This window comes from Etheostoma cragini, chromosome 4, assembly GCF_013103735.1.
Source record: "Etheostoma cragini isolate CJK2018 chromosome 4, CSU_Ecrag_1.0, whole genome shotgun sequence".
Lineage (NCBI taxonomy): Eukaryota > Metazoa > Chordata > Actinopteri > Perciformes > Percidae > Etheostoma > Etheostoma cragini.
Window position 1 is genome coordinate 2,498,752 of NC_048410.1, and position 21,135 is coordinate 2,519,886.

Genomic DNA, 21,135 nt, shown 5'->3' on the forward strand with positions numbered 1-21,135 from the left:
ATAATTAAAGTGAGATGAACAAACTGATAAATGTTTCTTTTTAGATGAAACAGAGGTTGACAAAGTTTCCTTTTGGGGACGTCATTTGAAATTGGGGAAAAATTACAAGTTGGAAAAAAGGTGAAAAATTGCAATATATGGCAGAATATTGCAATATGTTTAAAATCACAATGATATTGTATTTTTTTCTTCTCCCATCTACACCACACACTTTCTGTTTATCTTTATTATCGGTGTTTTACATCATTTTATTACAAGTACTTACTTTTGTAATATTTATGGTCACAGGTTAATATAATTTATATTATGCTACCGACTCTTTCTTCATTACTCTAATTAATTTTGACGTCACATATACCGCAATATTGTTTCTTGTATCATGGCAACCGCACTTTAAAATACCTTTATTTGACACCATTTTGCTTCCTTTCATTCTACCATGTACTCATCGTCTATGAATGCCTGTATTTCTTGTGTGTTTACTTGTTTGTGTGTTTTTGTTTTTTCCTGTTATTGAAGAAAATGCTGCTGCTGTAATAACAACATTTACCCTTTCTGGGATGAATAAAGTATAATCTAATCTAATCTAAGTATCGTGAGGATATCGTATCGGGAGGCGTCTGGTGATTCCCACCCCTAGTACTACATGGAGCATGTCATTTAAAAAAAAGTCAGGCTCCTCTGGCACCACCTATAGTTTGTAGTTGGATGTCCCAAAACCCACTGCTTCCTGTTCAGATCCTCCAATCAGGGCCAGGGGGTGTGTCTTCGGCTAAATCCTGGATCTTCTCAGTCCTACTGCCCCTTTAAATGCCATCCACTGAGGAAAGGCTTCACATTCAAGTCAAAGCCCGGAGAAAGAAAACCAAATGAATACTGTGATTTTACTTTTTTTTTGACAACATTAGATCAAAAACTAAAAACTAGAATTCATAAGAAATTGTTCTCCTTGAAAAAAAATTCTGCACTTCTTGGCTTTTTGTGTTCTACTTGAAATTTCAATCTCAATCAGAGTTACAGTTACAACAGAACAGAAATTTGTGACCATTTTCATTTTTATTTCTCTTTTTTATAAGAATACCCTGCACTTTTTAGGTGATGTAACTCTGAAATCTAAAGTCCCTTTGTGTTTCCTCACTGACCTTTTGGTCATGTTTAAAGATTTGAAGTATCGCCACCTTCTGGATCTGCATTGTTCACATCCTCAACACTGAGTGTACCTCACATAATCAAATTAAAACTTCTTTAATTACAGCCCTCAGTCTGAGTCTGGAGCAAGGCAGTAAATCAGCTTTATCCAAATCCTTTAATAGCTCAATTGTGGAGCAAACAGACGGATGAAACAGAGTGGGGGTGCTCACAGAAGGAGGGGTGACCCCCCCGTTGACCCAAGTTGTGAAACAAATCTACTTGTAAACAGATTATCAATCAGATTTATTTACATTACTGTAACTGATATTTGCTCAATGACTAATAGGCTACTGTATTACTGATGGTAAATAAATAACTAGTACCAAACTAAATGGTATTTTACATGATTTTTGATGTTTTGTTGGTTTTTATACCCTGGTTCAAAGAAAAACAATATAAATATTTTTTGGTTGAAATGATCAAATAAACTTAAACATACAGTACACATATCAAGTATTTATGCAAATATGTACAATTAAAAAATATAGAGCCTATATAGATAAACAAATGAATTGATTAATACAAAAATCAACAATAAATATATACAGTATGAGAAAACAATCCAACATCAAGGCCCATATAAGATTAATGTTAAGACATTAGAAATTACTATGTGTACTTTTTGTTGTTGTTATTACACACACTATACATCTGAAATACACACACATGCCCAGGACCTACATGCACCAATGGAGAGATGTCAGAGTGAAGATGCAATGGAATATTCAACATAACACAACCCATTGCATCATTACTTTAAACTTTAAAATGCAAAATATCCTTACTTCTGAACTAATAATGGTTATAATCAATGTTATTAATATGAATAATACACTCAAAAACAATGTAAAGTGCTTCACATGTAACTGAATAAGACAATTAAATGACAAAGGTGAGAAGAGCAAACATAACAACATGAGCAAACCACATCATTTGTGTTAAAAAAAATGTGTTTTAATAACATTTTGATGGAGTTTGTCTTTTAGAAACGGACTTTTTACCAACACATAGGCTCTGTCTGACTCGTGCATCGATGTCAAACAGGGCTAAGAAGCTAAACACAGTAAGATGCTGTTGAATCTTAAATAATAATCAGACTGCTAACACATCCGTGACAGCTGCTTGCTCCGCAGGAGGGCTGGGCATGACTGCAGGGATGAGGACCAGGATCTATACCAGAACCCTGACATGATCAAGACCAGGAGCAGGTTGAGAGCAATAAAAACAAAACACGTGGGATCCTGACACAAAGGGAACCAACCAACACTCTGAGGCTGTTGTGGATGGGTTGCCGTTTTCGGACCCAAAACACAGAGACTGGGGCGCCTGGTAGAGCGTGCACCCCGTGTAACAAGTCTCAGTCCTTATACCACGGCTGTCCTAAGTTTGAGTCCAACCTGGGGCCGTTTGCTGTCTTTCTACACTCTCCCCCCGTTGTCCTGTCTATAACTGTCCTATCAAGTAAAGGCCAAATGTGGCCAAAAATAATCTTACAACAATAAAACAACAACAAAAAACAGAGAATTAACAGACTCATAGTGCAGGATTAAAGTTGTCCTTAATGCAAAAACATAACTTTGGGTTTAACACTGGGGGGCTGAGATCTCCACTTTTGACCAAAATTGAAATTTTGTAGGTCAAACACTTTATTTTCTGTTTTGGTGAGTTCTTCTGGAACAATGTGTGCCTTTTCTGCATCAATTTACGGTGCAAATGTTATTTAAAGGAAATTATAATAGGTTTTTGGGATGGGTTGCACCGGCCAGTTTTGACTGTACCCCCTATAATGCTTTAATTTTAAAGTCAATACTCAAGAACTGAGGTTGAATTTGCAGCAGAGTACTGAGCTGAAGCTGGATGATTCAACGCTGATGCTGAGATGCCAGAGAGCAGGCAGGCAGAGATGAGTCCAGAAACAAGCCCAGAGCGGAGGTGAACAGGCAGCAGATCAAACTAGTGGTGCAGGCCACGTGTCTTTAGCTGGATAGTGCAGAAGGTCTGAGGCAGCGTGGGACAGGGTCTGGGCAGACGTGTGTCGATCAGTCCTTCCTACGTCCTTCACTCTGGTATATTTGGAACAGACAAAGTAAAGCCTGCATCAACCCTCAGGCTTCTCAGATCCGCCAAGACCTCCTGCAGGAGTAGGCTACATGCCTGTATGTACAACCTTAGATGTTAAAGGAACTTGTTGGCACATAACATACACTAACATAACATGCACATACACTGTACCCTTTTTAAATAAACTGAATAAAATCAAATTGAATCTGCCCACCAGCACAGCTAAAGCAGCAACCTCATGTAGTCTTGTCTCAGGCCTATAAGGTTGCAAGAAAACCGGCGGAGACTCCAAGTTACTATTGTAGGCTGCTTTCCTTTTTTATATAAATCAAACAATCAAGATAAAACATCTTCATTAGTGAGGTTTAGAGGTACTGTAGTTATGTTTTCTCACCATTGAAAAGAGCCAGCGGAGCGGTTTCTCCCTGTTTCCAGTCGTCATGCTAAGCTAAGCTAACCATCTGCTGGCTGTAGCTTCATATTTACTGTTTCAGATATGAATGTTGCATTGATTTCCTTATCTAACGCTGCCAAGAAGTCAAATAAGCATATTCCCAATATTATCAAACTAAGACAAGGTAAGATAAGATAAGACAAAATAAGATGAGCCTTTATTATCTCCTATAGGAGAAATTTGTCTTGGGCACTGGAGGGAAACAAATGGCGAAATATCGCGCATACACACACAATAAACAGTTAACCTACACAGAACATAATCATACATTACCTCATCCAATGCTCCAATGAACATCTAATAACCATAAATACTCACACGCAAACCCCCCCACTACCTTTCCTCACATCCACAGAAGACCAGAACAGATCCCACAGCACATCCTCCCCCTCCCATTACACTTGATATTGATAACGAATAGTCCTTTAAATGTGCAATTCTTAAGAAATGTACAGGTATAAATACTACTATATTTACAGACAACTGTGCCTTAACATGAATAGAAAAAACACTAAATATTGATTGATTGTGTCTCTGAATGTTCCTATGGGTGGTGCTGAGGCCACCATCTGAATCTGAAAATGTGAGGGTGAATTGTTTCAAGTGTAATAGTGAGAGTATGCTAATCCCCTTTTTTTGACCTATTTAATGGACTAGACCCTCAAATCAGCTGCTTCAGCTGTAATTATTATTTTTTGCACCCTTAATATCTCAATAGTTGATTTATATCTCATTTTACCACATAATTGTGCCGAAGTAGGTTGAGAACCGCTTGTTTTAGAAGCACAAAACTGAAAACATTAGCAATGAAAAACTGAATGAAACCAAAATGAGCAGCAAAGCGACTTGTGGTGTTTTGTCCCGTTACTGCCCCACTGTCTCATCCAGCATCGATTTGGTCTCAGCTGTCGGTTCACCATAACACAGCAGGGACATTTCTGGAGCCCTAAGCAGAATTTGATCTCCTCAAACATATCCCCCCCCCCCCCCCCCCCCCCCCCCCCCCCCGCTTTCCCAGGCCGTAAAACTCCTTGATGAAACTGTAAAATAGTCATTAGGTGTTCTTATTAATACGCTTTAATATGCTGTATATTATACAGTATACATACTTTATATTATATATACAGCTTCGATGCCGCACGGACCGCTACAGAAAATCATTCATACCACAAGCAATAACACTTTTTAACATGTCATCACTGGGTGCTAAAAAAGAATTTTGGACACAACACTACTGCACTAATGCAACCTGCACATTTGGTTGGTTTACATTTACATGTAGCAAACATTTTAACATTTTAGCATATTGTTTAAGCAGTTGCACATGTTTGTTTCCCCATCTTGTACATATTCAAATATTTGTTCTTTTTACTTTATTCATATTATTAGTTCATGTATATTGTATTTCATTTATATTTATATTTTGTGCTTTGTGACTGATTTTTCTGCTGTAACACCGGAATTTCCTATTTTTCTTGGGATCAATAAACATCAATCTATCTATCTATCTATCTATCTATCTATCTATCTATCTATCTATCTATCTATCTATCTATCTATCTATCTATGTATCTATCTATCTATCTATCTATCTATGTGATGCTGGAAAGCTTCAGTAGTGGTACGAATAGTCTACTGAAAAGTATATTGTAAGACCACAACAGATACTAGTTTTTAAGATAGAAAAACTGATTAAAGGTACACTCACTAAGTTTTGGGAAGCACCTAGTGGAGCCCCAGCTCCCCAAATGCCCTTTAAAATCCTTTGAAATCCAACTATATCTGAGTCACAGACTTTTCGCATCCCAATTGGAAAACCTCCAGAAACCCTTTTTCTTTTTCTCCCCTTTTTTTCCTGTAAATGTGTCTGGAATTGGTCAATTATATCACATCATATCAGATAAACACAGGACAAATGACCTTATTCTTACCATCTAGTAGGCAAATCGTCACTCTATGAACCCAACAGAGTCAGGTTTCAATTGGTAGAAAATAAACTAACATATTTTTTGTAATTTGTTATACAAATAGTTTAGATATGTTAATACAAACTGTAGCTCTAAGAATAGTCAAATTCAAGTCACATGTGTGTTTTGTATTTTCTATTGCTTGTGAAACGTTTGACATCTTGCAATATGGACCAAAATTGGCTCCAACTCAGTTACATTTTTACCTTTATAATCCAATAATACCATATTTGATCAAAAATACTGCCTGTTTAGGCTACATTTACGCCAGCCGGAGAAGAAGAGCACTAAAGAAATAAATAAACTAATAGTCAAAGTCAGCTACAAACTGTAGAAAATAAATAAAAAATATAGTTTCTGGCTTTGTACAAGTAAAAAAAGATTAAGATTGCAACCTCTATCAATGCAATCACTATCTCCGTATCAATGCTATTAAAGTACACAGGATAAAGATAAAAAGTACCAAAAGTTACAAATAGATAAATATTGATTTATTGTACAACTAGAAATAAAGTGACAGTAATAGTTATAACATAAACAGTAAACAGTATCTAGCAACGTAACAGTATCCGGCTGACTTCTTTTACTGTAAAATAGTGAAAATAGTCATAGTCAATAGGCTAAATGCCAATAAAGTGGTACAGTACAAACAGATCACATAATATGAAACACAGGTATGGGTGCATGTATTCTGTAGCCTACACAAAGTTGCTGTCATGTTATAATTAAAATTGTATTACTCATATTAATTTTAAAATATGTCTCTAAATCTTGATTTCGAGACTTATATTCAATAATATACTCAATTATGACTTGAGTAAGTCATAATTATATGACTCACAACGTATTTTTCTTTGTTAATAATTTCCAACTTATCATTAAATCCTGGCAGAAATGAATTTCCATAGCATCCCTTTAACCCCCCAAAATTAACTACGTATATTTAATGTAAAATTAGGATTATTATGAGAGTCAACTGCATTAATGAGCCCAGCGGTGAGTGGAGATGATGTGACTCGGGCCGTGAACGCACCCCGCCTGTTTGCTCTCTAGTTACAGTAACGTTATGGCGGCTGAGACTTGCGGAGGAGGACAACTTCTTCTCGATTCCTTCCAGAAAACTGTAGGAAGGCGACGGCTTTAAATCACACCTGTCTCGGCAAACCCGGTCTGGACTGAGACAGACGACGGCAGCGCAACTTGTGGCTTTTACGGAGTTGTTCCTGGAAGAGAATCGGGCTGGTGTGATGCGTGAGGACCCGCAGTCTAGAAACTCCCCTGATTTTTCCGCGTCTGTTTCTGCCCTGACTGTCAGTTAGCCGGCTAGCTAGCTGCTCGGTAGCTCACCACCTTCATGCTAACGTTTGTTTGCAGGGCTTCGTAGTGGCCAAAAGGCGGGCTAGCTTGCTGCTTTTATTTGCTCCAGGAGACAGGGATGGCATTTCGCCTCCACCCGGTAAGCGAAGTGGTTGAGAGGGGTGGGGAGAAAACATTTAAGACCCGGTTGATAAGTTTGTCAGCACTCATTAGCCTAGCCTAGCCTAGCCTAGCTGGTTGGTACAACGCCAGAAAACGTTGGCCGAGAGTTTAGCGCTTTGCCTGTTCACTAGCGAGCTAGCCAATTAGCATTTTAGTTGCACAAGAAGACCTGCTAATCCCCCGTTCATCCCGTCTGAGTGTTTTAAAGCCTCCTCACCAACTAATTCAGACGAAGAGAGGAGACTGAACTGCTTTAGTTTGCCTATTTTACCGTTAATGTATAATAACTCAGGGGTGCTTATTCTTGCTAGGTGTCATTAGCGACCTAATAGGTGTTCTGCGGAGAGAGTGGTAGCGTAAGGTAGCTAGCTAAGGTGCCCTGTATCAGGGAAACAATGTCACACAGATTATGGCTCTAAATGACGGATAGACTACAGATGACACATTACTTAACGCCAAATGTGTGTAAACCAACAGACGTGTTGCACATTGGGTTGTACGCCCGTTGTTATTTTTGTGCAAGACAAGACTTAACGCAGCTAAAACAACGCGCACTAATATTGTTAACTGTTTCCGAATTACATTAGATAGATAGTTTACTGGATTGATAGCTCATTCAATTAGTAGTCACAATTACTGGTGGGAGCTTGTGCTATTTTGGGGGGGGCTAAACATCACGTCTGTGGTGGCTGACTGGCTGCCCTCGTCTGCTCCAGTGCTGGAATAGTTTGATGGACGTGGGAGGCTGTTTTCCAAGCTGTCAGTGCTATACTCAGTCATGTATGTCTTGACACATAGCACCCTGGTCTGTACATAGTGCCCGCTGTCAGATATAAGTACCGATATGTAGCTTTTGGTGGACAGTCAGTAAGGGGAATGTCTTGTCTTTTTTATACCTGTTGGTTTGTTTTTTTATTTTCATTTGTTTCAAACACAGGAGAGTCTTGTTGAATCGAAGTGGGAGAGCGGTGCAGCCTGGGCTGTGCACAGTGGACAATGTTTATTAGTTAGTGCCTAGGAACTTAAGAGTACTACCATTTCCGCCTACATATAGGCCATAGATATAGTAGATTATTCATTGGGTATTGCAACAGAAGACTGCCACTCTGGATCAAGAAAACCTTTCCCTCGTGTCTGGTTGGAGTAATACTCTTAAGCCAAAATCAATGCCTTCAGCGCTGGCTGTGTTCGCCTGCCGACCCAACTCGCACCCTTTCCAGGAGCGGCATGTGTACCTGGATGAGCCAGTCAAGATCGGCAGGTCGGTGGCTCGGTGTCGCCCGGCCCAGAACAACGCCACCTTTGATTGCAAGGTGCTGTCCAGGAATCATGCCCTGGTTTGGTTCGACCACAACACCGGCAAGGTAAGAGAAAATGACAATGGCTGAACAGACGTTATGATGATAACCGTATTTTCTCAAATGGCCACCTCAAAATGATTCCCAGTCATATTTAGATTGTCAGCAGTGCTGTCACAGACACACATGTAATCTATTTACATGACAACAACCTGCAGCAAGACCTGCTACAGAGTATGCACTCAGCTCAGGCCTGAACAGATTACATTTGTAAAGGGTACATTTACATAAAGCATGTTTGGAGGGGAACCTTAAGCTCTGGAGTGTTTCCTTCTGTAGATGTATCCAACACTGTACTTGGAGGCTAATTCATTATCCCAATTAAGAACCTGAAATGATCCCAGAACTCAAGGGATTGTGGGTAGAAAGACACTGCTGTGTTCCTCGTGCTAGCAAAGCTGAAGAAGAATTGGAACAAAATAAAGTCTGGATTTATGTCCCACCTACTTCAAAAATAGCTATGCTAACAGAAGACAGTCTAGCTGTCCATTTAACAAGATACCTGTGAGACTTGTAATTTCTTTAAAATCTACAGGTCTAAGATCTGAATCAGTGTTGTAGCATCTGCCGTTGTGTAGCTTCAGTGTGTCTTTAGTTTCTCTGTAGAACAGGTTGAACAGGTTGAGACAGCCACTGGATTAACCAACTATGTGGCATGCAGGGACTTTGAAATACGCTGTTTGGTGTGTGCCCAGCACAAGCTATTTATGACATCAGTAGCGTCATCCTTTCCTCTCCAGGGATAAATGTATACACACATGGCTTGACCAACATACACTGATTTATTGGCACTTGGGATTCCAAAAGCTCCAATTACTTTTGTTATTGTCACCTGAGGTTTACTTAGGTGTTGTATAATGAATTTGGTTGCAGACTGATAGGGCTGCACTTTGCAGGATGCCTCTCCCTAGCATTGATTAACTGATAGGGCTGCACGATATATTGATTCAGCATCAACATTGCGATGTGCGCATGCGTATCAGTCACTTTGCAGGATGTGTGATTTAAAGTAAGGCAAATGAACACAAACTGCTAGAGCCAAAAGTAAAACTTGTGTGTGTGGGTGGGTGGGATTTCCATCACAAAGAAAGTCCCTGGTACCTGCCAACAGGTACTTTTTTTTAGTACTACCTCCGTCGAGGTTCTAATTGCGTTGAGGCGATACCAAAAGGGGACGTGAAAACCTGCAGACTATTGACTGGTCGGTGAGAATTGTCACTAATCACTGCGTCATCCTTGTTAGGGACAGACGGGGGAGTCCCAATGGGGTAAGCCCCTCCCTAGCATTCCTTTGACCGCCATTCATTTGAAATAACTTTACATCTGAAGCGTTAAAAGACTCTATTTGTCAATTTTTTATTTCTAAAGAAAAATCCATCACTCCATCTTTGTCAGCTTATCCGGTATCGGGTCACAGGGGTAGCAGCTCCAGTAGGGGACCCCAGACTTCCTTTCCCAAGCCACATTAACCAGCTCCGACTGGGGGATCCTGAGGCGTTCCCAGGCCAGGTTGGAGATACAATCCCTCCACTTAGTCCTGGGTCTTCCCCTTCCCAGCTGTTATTTCTAAAGAAACATGACCAGTATAAAAGGCTCCATTACTTCATACCTCACGTTATGGCTCTGTGTCAGTCGTTTTTTGTAAAAATAGGCTAACGATTGTGTCATAACCAAGCGACTTGCTGTCGCATTGTTGACAAATCCCCGTATTGCCAGGAGAAGCACGCAGACGGTTTTGACTTACATTAGCTGTTTAGGTTTAATTACTAACGTTAACTAGCATTTTAGTTAGCAATAATTAGCCTGTGTCTATGTGATCTCCTAACATATACCTACACTCTCCGTCTCTGCTGATTGGGAATATTTGAGATTTCTCTTGCACAGCTACCAGAAGACTTACAACTTTCAAACAGGTTGCTCACGTCACATCTACGTTTTCAAGCTCAGTTGGAGGCTGCGGAGTAATGCTCAGCCATCACCGGAAAAGTGTTTCTAATTAGGACTGCACGATTCGGGGGAAAAATATGAATCACGATTTTTTTTTACCATGACAAAACAAATTGGCGGTACCAAACATAGATTTCCTTTTTTGGCACCTATTGCACATCCCCACAAGCCTGTAGACATAGAGGCTTCAATGAAGAGAAGGGAGAGCATCACATCACTTTAAAACCTATTTTATACAGTGTTTAAAACTCACAGATGAAAGTAGTAGCGTTTGGGATGCAGTCGGCTCGTAAAATTAAATGAGTCATTTATAAACGACGGGGCATTGCGGTCGATCCGAGTCGAGCAGGTACCATGTGATGGAAAAACGGCAAAAGGACCGTAGCCGTCCGGTGACACGGTGATGCACATGCTTTTTAACAGGCAGAGAAGCTACAGAAGTGAGAAGAAAGTATCAAAATAACTTCAGGTTCCAGTATGACTGATTAAAAATTGTCAGTGTTTTTGCCTCACCGGAGAAACAGAGCACCTGTTTAATGTCCCGTTATCACAACATCTCCCGACCATCCTTCACTGCAGAGTTGCCTTGGCTTTTATTGAGTTAGCATTAAAAAACTAGAGGTCTCCCAACTACAGTTTGGAGCCGCAAGGCTGGAAAGTTCACACTAATCTACAAGAGTTTGTCTGATATAACATCCTTTTACTCCAAGTTTAATGCTTAATGGATTCTTGGTTTGTTGCTAGTGAGTGACATGCAGGTAGGGCCGGGACGGTATGGATGTTTTTCTGCTGGCTGACAATTCACAAAGTCATGCAGCTTTGGAAACATGTTTCTGTAATGTGTTGTTTGCTGGGAATCTCATATTTCGGCTCCATTACACTGAGAAGACGTCAAACCCAGTATTGACTAGTAGTATAATGGACCATAGTTGATCCGTCGTCAATACGGATCAACTATGGTCCATTATACTACTAGTAATCGCTCACAGTTCAAATGCATGTGAACTGCGGATTCGTTGCAAAGTTTATTCCAAATAAAACAGTGAAATACATTTTTACTGTTGCTGTTTCATAAAGGCTGATGCACTTCTATGGAGGGTTGCCGTGAAAAGATACAGGCTACGCAATTTTCTGGTGCTAATATTTCACCGGTGCCTAAATGATGGGTATCTACTAGACAGTGTGTGGCAGTATCAGCATATCAGATTAAGTTTATGAATACATAGGCACGGCAGCGGTCCGTTTACAGATACTGGCATTGGTGCATCCATACATATGTTTTTATAGTTGCTTGTATAGATACTGAAAGACTGTTGAAGGGCAATGGTGTACACATACACACACACACACACACACACACACACACACACACCAAATTTAAGCACATAAACTGGGCTTGCCTCAACAGTACCTCTTAACCGTAGGTTCCTCTTGTAGTAAAAACATCGTTTGTCACATGAGTCTGCAGTTTTTTGTTAGTTCTACACCAGCCTGCAGTTTAATTTTGCTCTAATATGTTAAAACAAAGTTTGTTGCTTTCCCCTGGATTATTCAGCATTAGGACTGAGAGTGTTGATCCGCAGAAGCAAACCGTAGAATAAGGTAAAAATGTCAATAGAAACTGTTGAATCATATGTTTTTTACTGCACAAATTGACATTTTTCGATTGCTTTCACCATCTTGTCTTTGTGTGATAAGTGTGCGCTGGAGGGAAACGGGTGTGATTGGTCGAATCCTGTCATATATAAACCAGCCAGTTGGCTCTGTGATCCAGCAGATTGCTTCATTATTGATGTAGTTTTTCTGGACATCAATGCAAGGTCTTCTGTAAGACCGGAGGAGATCCCACAAAGAGAGATCACTGCAAACATGCTCACTTTTCAGACTCCCCTGGAGCTGCTGGAGAAATCACAACACAATGACATCATGTCTTTTATATTTGGTGGGTTTTATTGTTATGCAGGCAGACTGAAATGTGGTGAAGATTTGAGACCTGTAACACTTTGATTACATGTTATGTGCTGTTGCTCGCTGGTGTCAAGGCCACCCTCTGGGATCGTTGCCTTGACACCGACCACTGTGAAGGAGGAGGAACTAATTGACACGAGCACAGCTGGTGGAATGAATATTTTAGATCAAATAATGAAGTGCATTCATATTTAAGAGCGTGAAATGCAACTGTGACTTTGCTGCAACACAACAAATATATGTATTCACCTCTGTTCACACACAATGATGCATCTTTTCCGTTGTGAACTGTATTTTTTGAGGACCTATAGTGCACCCATCATCTACAACAGATCTACAAAATGAATTTTACAAGACATTTTTCCTAGGGAAATGACTACATCTTTAGACTATTTCCAATCTATATTATATTACTGTTAGTAAGGACTAGAATAGCATTATATTTTAAACTTCACAGTAGCTGATTCTGGTTTCCAACTTTGCCGCAGGTGTGTCTGTTAAAACACGGACGGAGACAACGTCTTTTTCTTTTGATGCTTTATATCGTGTGTGTGTGTGTGTGTGTATGTGTGTGTAAAGTCTATACTATGGCAAATCTTAACAATAAACTCACTATTAACTACTTACATACATTAATTACAACATACACATGTGAGCCACGTGCAGTTTAGCTAATGATTGAACAATACAAACAACAAAAATCCCCAGTTGAATTAAATTCGCAAGAGCTATAGACTAATACATTAACATGAACTGACCACATAAGTTATACAACTTACAGTTCTCAAGGACGCGCACACATAAGGGGGATAAGCACAGGCTCGCGGGTGTCAGAGATGAGCAGAGCACCAAAACAAAAACACCGGCCGTATGATAACCATAGATATCCAAAACACAAGATTCACTCTTGGTGGTTTCTGTGAAAAACTTTCAAAGTATTTATGTATAAAAATACAAAGAACTACCTATAGGATCGTAGCCCCACCGATTGGAAAAGTCACTCCATGCTACAGACCCACTTTTGTGGAACAAATATCTCTTTGGCGTGGCTCTCTCCTCCATGCCATGTTGTAAATTTAGATGGATTTTGATTGGCTGTCAGGGTTTTGATCAAAATTGCTCTGAAAGGGATCCCAATAATTTAGTTTGGGTTGTGACTCCGCAATCCAGTTAAGTTGGAACTATTTTTAAATGTATTTATTTTATATTTATATCGTTATGGTTAAGGTTCTTGGTGTGGACAGCCCTTAACCCTGGAGGTCCTGGGACTTGCTGTAGTCCGTCCAGAGGACCAGTCAGACTGACAGTTCCCTATACAGTCCGTGTCAGTTCTTTGTCATTTGCGGACGCTTACTTGTTCCTTCCTTGTAACTTTGAAAAACTGTCCCCAGATTGAAATGTGATTAAGGACTTTTCTAATTACACAGTGACTATAATAGTTTTTGTCAGTAAGACTCCAGGGCTCAGGACAGTTAGTTTCAATGGAGTCAGATTTTCCATTCATGTTTTTTTTTTTTATCATTACTGCTACATAAACTATATGTCAGGCTCATCTGAAGTTTTTTTTTTTTTTTTTACCTTCCATTGGCCACTATGCTAGTGACCAAAACGTTGGATGGGAGTTGTTTTTCCCAGTCCTAAGTTTGTTTTCAATTTTCTTAACGAGATGTTGAATGCGAGGTATTCCTGCTTTAAAATTGCCATATGTGTGTTAATATGCAGTTATGTCTGCAGTGGACAGCTGTTTCAGCAAATAATGAAAGAAAGTATGTGTGAGCCATCGCAGAAGGGGCGATACTAGAAATACGTGGAATACCTACTTACAAGGGTGTACTCAGGCAGATCAGATACGAGGCAGTTTGAGCCAGATTAAGAACTCCCTTTGGATATCTCTCTGTAATACAGCTGTATCACTAGACCTATGCAGTCATTCATTAATCCATGCAGCGAGTGTGTGTACACTGAATCCTAACATGTGCCAGTTGACTGGATTAGACAAGGTTTATCTTTTCTGGAGGACATAGTTGTAACGCGTCAAAACTACACAGCCTGTATACACTACACTGATCTGTAATAAACACTTTTGTAGTTTCCACGCTACCACCAGGGTCTAGTGAATGGTACAAGAAAAAGTAAATACAATGTTGAATAATTGAAGCTGCTAATCACAACATTGCATCAATGTGGTTGATGTGTATGTGATATGAGTTTGGCATCTGATAGTTGGAAGCGAAAGTGTTGTTCTGCCTCCTCCTTACCCTGCTAGTGAGTGTACATTCTGCTGCATCAGTGTTGCAGCTCTGTGTGAAACGACGTTGGAGCTAAATTTGTCTTCTCTTTGTCCTGTTTGTCCGGAGGCCTACACACCCCGTGCAATACCTCACATCAGGGTCTGCAGCATCGTTCTGCAGGCCAATGTCACGCTTGGTCAGGCCTCTGTGGAGGATTCAAAGTTAAGAAGTGAAAAGAATGCAGGCGGAAAACCGGATTTGAATTATAGTATGAATGAATGAATGGTTTAAGAAGCCTTGTACGCTTGAAGCCTCGCGGTTTAAACAGGTGTAAATACCAGTCGGCGAGTAGGAGCCTGTGCTGGGCTCCACGGATGGAATAACCCTCCCGCCAGGTGAAAACAAGCTTTGTCATTTTATCTTTCTTGTTGAGTGCATCAGCTGCTGTTTGCTGGTATTGAACCTCTAAACGTTTATATCCCAATGTGATGGGAATAAAAGCAATGAAAGTAAACCTATGCCTCATACCATGTTTTGGTAAACATTTGGCATTTTGGCTAAAGCTGTCAGTCAGGTTTTATATAAATTACAAACTGCTATTTGAACCTTCAGGAAAAAAATAGACACTGTATCTGTAATGATCTGTCCCAACTTAAAGTTCATTAAATGGGAGCAATATTCCTGCTGGAGTTTTTGAAAACTGATCTATTGCGTGCTCTGGTGACCTAATAATAATGAAAAATGCTGCTACTGTAACGACAAAATTTCCCCGTCGTGGGATGAATAAAGTATAATCTAATCTAATCTAATCTAATCTTAGCAAGAAGACTGTTGTTTAATGCAACCAATTCACAACAAAGTCATGAAAACCACAAATATGAATTGACCTCTTAATTGTGAACCACTTGAGCAACGGGGACGACAAAAATTAGCGGAACAACAAATTATACGTCCCTTAAGAATAGGCCAAGTGGATTTTTGACCACTTGGCCTATTATCAGGTGATGCAACTCATCCTGAGTCTTTAGCTTTTGAACACTTCCTCAGACAGGAAGGAGGATGCTGTCGACGCAGCTAGTCTTTAGGAGCTCATTGTTAGAAGTCCCCACCAGCCACTTAATCTTGGCATGTGGCTTAGACGTTAAGGTTAACTAGTTGAAACGCAACGTTTCTTCATCAGACACTGCAGCTGTTTTTACAGAGCTAATAAGAAATGTTTTTTTTTTGGGGGGGTAAACTAGAAAGGTGTTCAGAGAGCGCAGACCTCCGCCACGGCATGTCCTATTTTACAATGTTAATGCAGTGTGAATTTTCACACTTATTCCAAAGCAACATGCAGAACAGGAGCCACTTAATGTTTACCAAAGTTAAAAAATAATTTAGTGTAAGTGCTCTGTGATCTGCTCCAAAATGTACTGTGTGTTCTGTGTGTTCTTCCTTGGCCCATGCTACATCCATACACCAGGTTATATGAAAATTGGGCCAGTTGTTTATCTGTAATCCTGCTGACAGACTAACTAACCAACCTCCCTGGTGGGCGGAGGTAATTAAAGTGTTAGATTTCTGCATTTTTTTAATAATACATGATTTAATATTAAAGTTTCTAATACCACTGCAGTTTATTAAGTGATTGTTCTCATTGGCATCTGGACTGTAGCTATTATATGACATAGTATTTAGTAGGGTTGGAACTAGGGGTGGGGGAAGAAATCAATACAGCATAGTGATATTTTTAGTGGCAATACTATATTGATATACAGTCGCCAAGCATCAATCTTTTATTATCACATTATATACGTGTTGGTCAGTTTGTCTGCTTGACGATCCCATTTTGTTCATCTGCTTCGTGAGATGAACAAACTGATAAATGTTTATTTTTAGATAAAGCTGTACCACCTAGTGACACAAAGTCTCTCCCCTGAGTGTGTAAAGTAAGATGTAAACAGTAAACAATAAGTACCTCCATCATCTCCAGACTCCATCTGGAACTTGTAAACAAAATTAGACAATTGGCTATAAAACTGAAGATACAGCATATCTGTTCTCTGTAAAGACAAACTAAATGACCTGATTAATGCAACATTATCACGACGCCTCTCGGCCATTTTTCACCACAGAAAGCGGCTTCCTGCCTGGCTAAAGCTAATACTTAATATACTGTAGTTAGCCTGAAGAATCAAGCGTGTGTCCCAACTAATGTTATGGTTTGGAGCCGTGACGCTGGAAACGTGACACTAATCTACAACATCAGTCTGATCCACCACTCTCTCTATTGTGCTACTGTATCTGACTGGGACCCCAAGTTTTCCCAGACTTGAGACCTCTAAAGACGCCGGTCCTGGTTCTTGATGGTCTCCACCACTCATGCTCTCAGACTCAAACTGCATACAGGCGGAGCTTGGGTACATAGGGATCGGCAATCAGAGCATCAGAGCTAAGGCGGGGCTACAAATTAGGTGTCCCTAAGGAACCTGTGTATTTAACAGTGGTTCCACGTTCCATCAATTAATTTGCACGCAAGTTTTATTTATTTTGATATTGTGTATTCTCCATGTAAATTTATTCTGATACCATGGCGATAGAGATTTTACCGTGGCGGGCCGCCATCAAGGATCGAGGAAGCACTGAGTAGTAGTAGAGCAGGTTATAGGCATTAATGTGAATTTCACTTGACACTGAAACAGGAACCTGTTTCTATTTAAAACCGGAACACATTTCGGTACTTTGCCTCCAGTTTCTTTTACCGATGACTTTTTACCGTTGATTTCTTCTAATGTTTTTGAACTACTTGGAGATATATTTGTCTCTCTCTGCCCTTTCAGTTGTCACTCAAAACACACAAAACGGTACTTTTTATTTCTTGGCATACCTTCATACAAAACACCTGTTTGTAAAGAAGTCTTTCTACGACCTACAAATATGAAAGCTATAGCGTAATCCTCTCAGCTATCTTACTACTCAATCAAGCTTTTTTGGCAGGTGATTCTTAACCTTTTAACAATATTTCACTTAATAAACATTTTGGAAAATATAAGTATTGGATCCAACTCTGGATCCACAGATTGCTAATATTAAAGGACACTGGTCGGGACATACCTAATTTTCACATTCCACATCAAACTGCTGAACAGAAGGCTGTGTTTGGAGGCTAAAAATACATTGTTTAAACAGATGGAGAAACCCAGCAGCGTAACTGGTTTCATGTATGATTGTCTCTCTCTCTCTCTCGCTCTCTCTCTCTCTCTCTCTCTCTCTCTCTAGTCTAACAAGCCTCTGTCCCTCTATTCTCAGCTCAACAACAGCGGTAATATAACAGGTTTATCATACCAGTCATGACTTGCTTCCTTCAGGAGCTTTCGGAGTAAGTCACTTGATAAGATGTAAAGCTGGCTGGCTGTGACCCTGTTTGTGCAGCTGTGTACACGACCCGTCATGTGGCACATGTGTGCAGAAGAAAATGAGCGGTCGCCCGTCCCGTGAGTCGGCTGCTATACACTCTACGGTCGCCTCATCCAGATGCTCTCCACGTTGTCTTTACGTTCATACGCTTTGGTGCTGTGCAAAAACCTTTAGCCACTGTGCCGAAGCCATATTATGGCAGGGAAAAACGTGGCCCTACTGTATATACACACATTTAAATAACCTTATACTGTTCATATCAATAAATAAGAACAACTATGTTGATATGTTTATGCACTTCCACAACCTGTTGAAAACTTCCTAAACATATATTCAATATATTTCAATCAGTAACTCAGCGCACCACTGTACAGAAAAGGGATGCGCTGGATTTATATCACAAGACAAGACGAAAGCATCATTGTGACACGGAATGCAGCGTAGTAATCGTTAGCTGAGACTACTACTGACTACTGCTATGTGTTTATTAACCCGTGAGTTTGTCCGCAGCGTCCAACCAAACTGGTGTCATGTGTCGACCTGCTGACTGGTTAAGTGGTTGTCGTGCCTGTTGGCTGTTTTTGGAGACTGAGGGCAAATAAAAATCCGACACAATGACATGGCATGCGTTGGGCTGACACTAATGAAGGAAGGGACGTGGAGAGCACAAAATGAGGAGGACAGAGCGATAAAGGGATGCAGTGTTTCCCAGAGAAATGTTATGTTGCCAGTGGGTGGAAGTGGTGCAGGAATGTTGGTGGTGGTGAAAAATGGTCACAAGTGTAGATGAGTTTTAAAAAGAGAGAGAAATGATCTCCCTATTTCAGAATTATTTTTTAATTCAAGAAGCTTAAAAAAAATTATTTTCATTTTCTTTTGAGTGACAGCAAACACTCCAGTCTTGTATTTCAGAGCCTTCTTACAGCACTTGAACTCAGCAGACCTTTTAAATGAATGCACATTGCCATGTGAGGATAATGTAACTTGTAAATCTGGTGTTTCATACAATCCTGAAACGTGCTCTGTTTGGTTAGGTAGTAAAATTGTTACATAATTGTTAATTGGGATGGAGACTAATCACTAATGGCTGTAGTTGGCTTTTACCCCTTTATTTGATCGTGACAGTGGATAGGCAGGAAACAAAAGAGAAAGAGAAGACGACCATAGGGCTTCTGCAAAGGACTCAGCCTACAGGGGGTGCACGCTCTTTCTGGATGAGCCAGAGACAGCCCCTATATCACTATTCTTAACCAAATACATAGTGTATCTGAGATCTGGAAACACGGTGATGAGCAGACAGGTTGTAAACAAGCTTCCAGGCTAGAGAAACCTATTTGGAAGAGAGAGTAAGGGCCAACAGTAAAACTATGACTCAAACTGTCTGCTGTAATCATTACAGATTACAGACCCACTTCCTGCTTCGACTTTGACCTGCTGTACTCACTGTAGTTGTGTGCACACATTGTTCTTGTGCAAGTAGAAATAATAGTCAAAAGCACCAAAAGAAGACTTAAGTTGGAATAAACCAGAATTGTTGGGTGTTGTGTTTTCAATTAACTCCGTAGCTTGCTGTGAGATGTTGGTACTGAATGTGGAAGCTGACTGAACAGGGACATCTTTTTTTTTTTTCCCGTCTCTCTCACGCACGCACACAGAGAGGAAATTGCAGCCAGTGTTCATGGTTAGTGTGTCAGTAAGTCAACCAATCGGTGATCTGCTTTGTCATGTCTACGCTTCAGAAAAGAGGATCAGATAAACTGTCACTATTTACTCAGAAGAAACGAAAAACAAAGACCGACTTGGTCTGTTGGTTCTGATACAAGTCACCCAATAATTGGGTTACCTGTTGACCAATAAACATTCCTTAAGTCATGCTTGCAAGTCATTTTGGAGAGTGTAATGTCTTCAAAACAAGAACACCGTGTCTGCACTGCTGCTGGACTGCAGGTGTAAATGGTGCTTCATAGTCAGCTGGGATTACTGCACAGTGAGTCTGCTGATAGATGATGTCCCCTCGGAGTTTAGAGTTAGCCAGCCCTCTAACTCTGGGTTTGTGCTGAATCACAGTTGCTTAATTTCCTCATTCACCACAGTTTGATGAAAGGGACTTTCTGTATGATTCGGACTGTTAGGTATGGATGTTTAAAATGAGTTTGACTGACTCTGGCTGAGATCAGACAACAACCTGTAACTTATCAGAAATATACCGAAGGCTCCTCTGAAGACCTGGTGGAAGGAACAGAAGCTTTTACCTGTCTGAATGCAGGCATGAGGACTGAAGAGATGGCGTAGCAGGTGAACATATGAGTGAGTTCTCACTGATCAGAGGCTTAGTAAACGTTTACAGACAGGTCTTATCAGACAGCACATGCTACGATTTACCAGCTACTGTCACTATTTAAAAGAGCCATCCTATTGTTTTTTTCAGTTGTACATTGAAACACTACTTGCTGAAGGCATTATGTTTTATGTGTCCGTCTGTATGCCTGTCTGTCTGTCCGTTCTCATGAAAGCAATATCTAAGGAACGCATTGAGGGAATGTCTTCAAACTTGTCAGAGACTTCCACTTGGACTCAAGGATGAACTGATCAGATTTTGGTGGTGACCTCACACAGGGGTCCTGACTAACGTTTTTTTTCTGATTTAAATCGACCTGAAACGCTTTAAAAAAAAATAAAAAAAATTATACACACGTTTCCCCGACTTTTACTGTATAAATGTGCTGGTAATACATAAAGAAACTATAATCTGTCATATTTTAGTTCAGTTGCATTATAATTGAATGGTGCTTAACAAATACCTATTCAGAAATGTAAACAAAGTACTATTATTGTTAATGTACTGTATTATTGCCTCTGCCTCATACTAGGGCTGGGCGATATGGACCAAAAGTCATATCCCGATTATATTTAGGCAGAATATCGATATGCGATCTGGATTATGAAAATAGTTGGCGATTAATTCAATAGTTTACTACTAATCAGTTAATCTTTGCAGCTCTACTGTCATTTAATAATTACTTATTGGCTGTGTGACATGCTGCTGATAATGTTAAATGATTTAGTAAATATGGGCAGAA

The 21,135-nt window shown here is 40.0% G+C and overlaps 1 protein-coding gene across 7 annotated transcripts in view; it reads left to right on the top strand.

The window, feature by feature from the left end:
* The first annotated feature begins 6,699 nt into the window (after nucleotides 1–6,699).
* The window catches only part of slmapa (sarcolemma associated protein a), a 44,524-nt gene continuing 30,088 nt past the window's right edge, over nucleotides 6,700–21,135 (top strand). For 3 of the 7 annotated variants that reach the window (XM_034870171.1, XM_034870173.1, XM_034870175.1), the window contains exon 1: nucleotides 6,700–8,516. In XM_034870171.1, the coding sequence (XP_034726062.1) occupies nucleotides 8,319–8,516 (198 nt within the window). In that variant the 5' untranslated portion in view covers nucleotides 6,700–8,318. The remainder of the gene's footprint in view (nucleotides 8,517–21,135) is intronic. The other 4 variants (XM_034870176.1, XM_034870177.1, XM_034870178.1 and 1 more) reach the window with 2 other exon arrangements.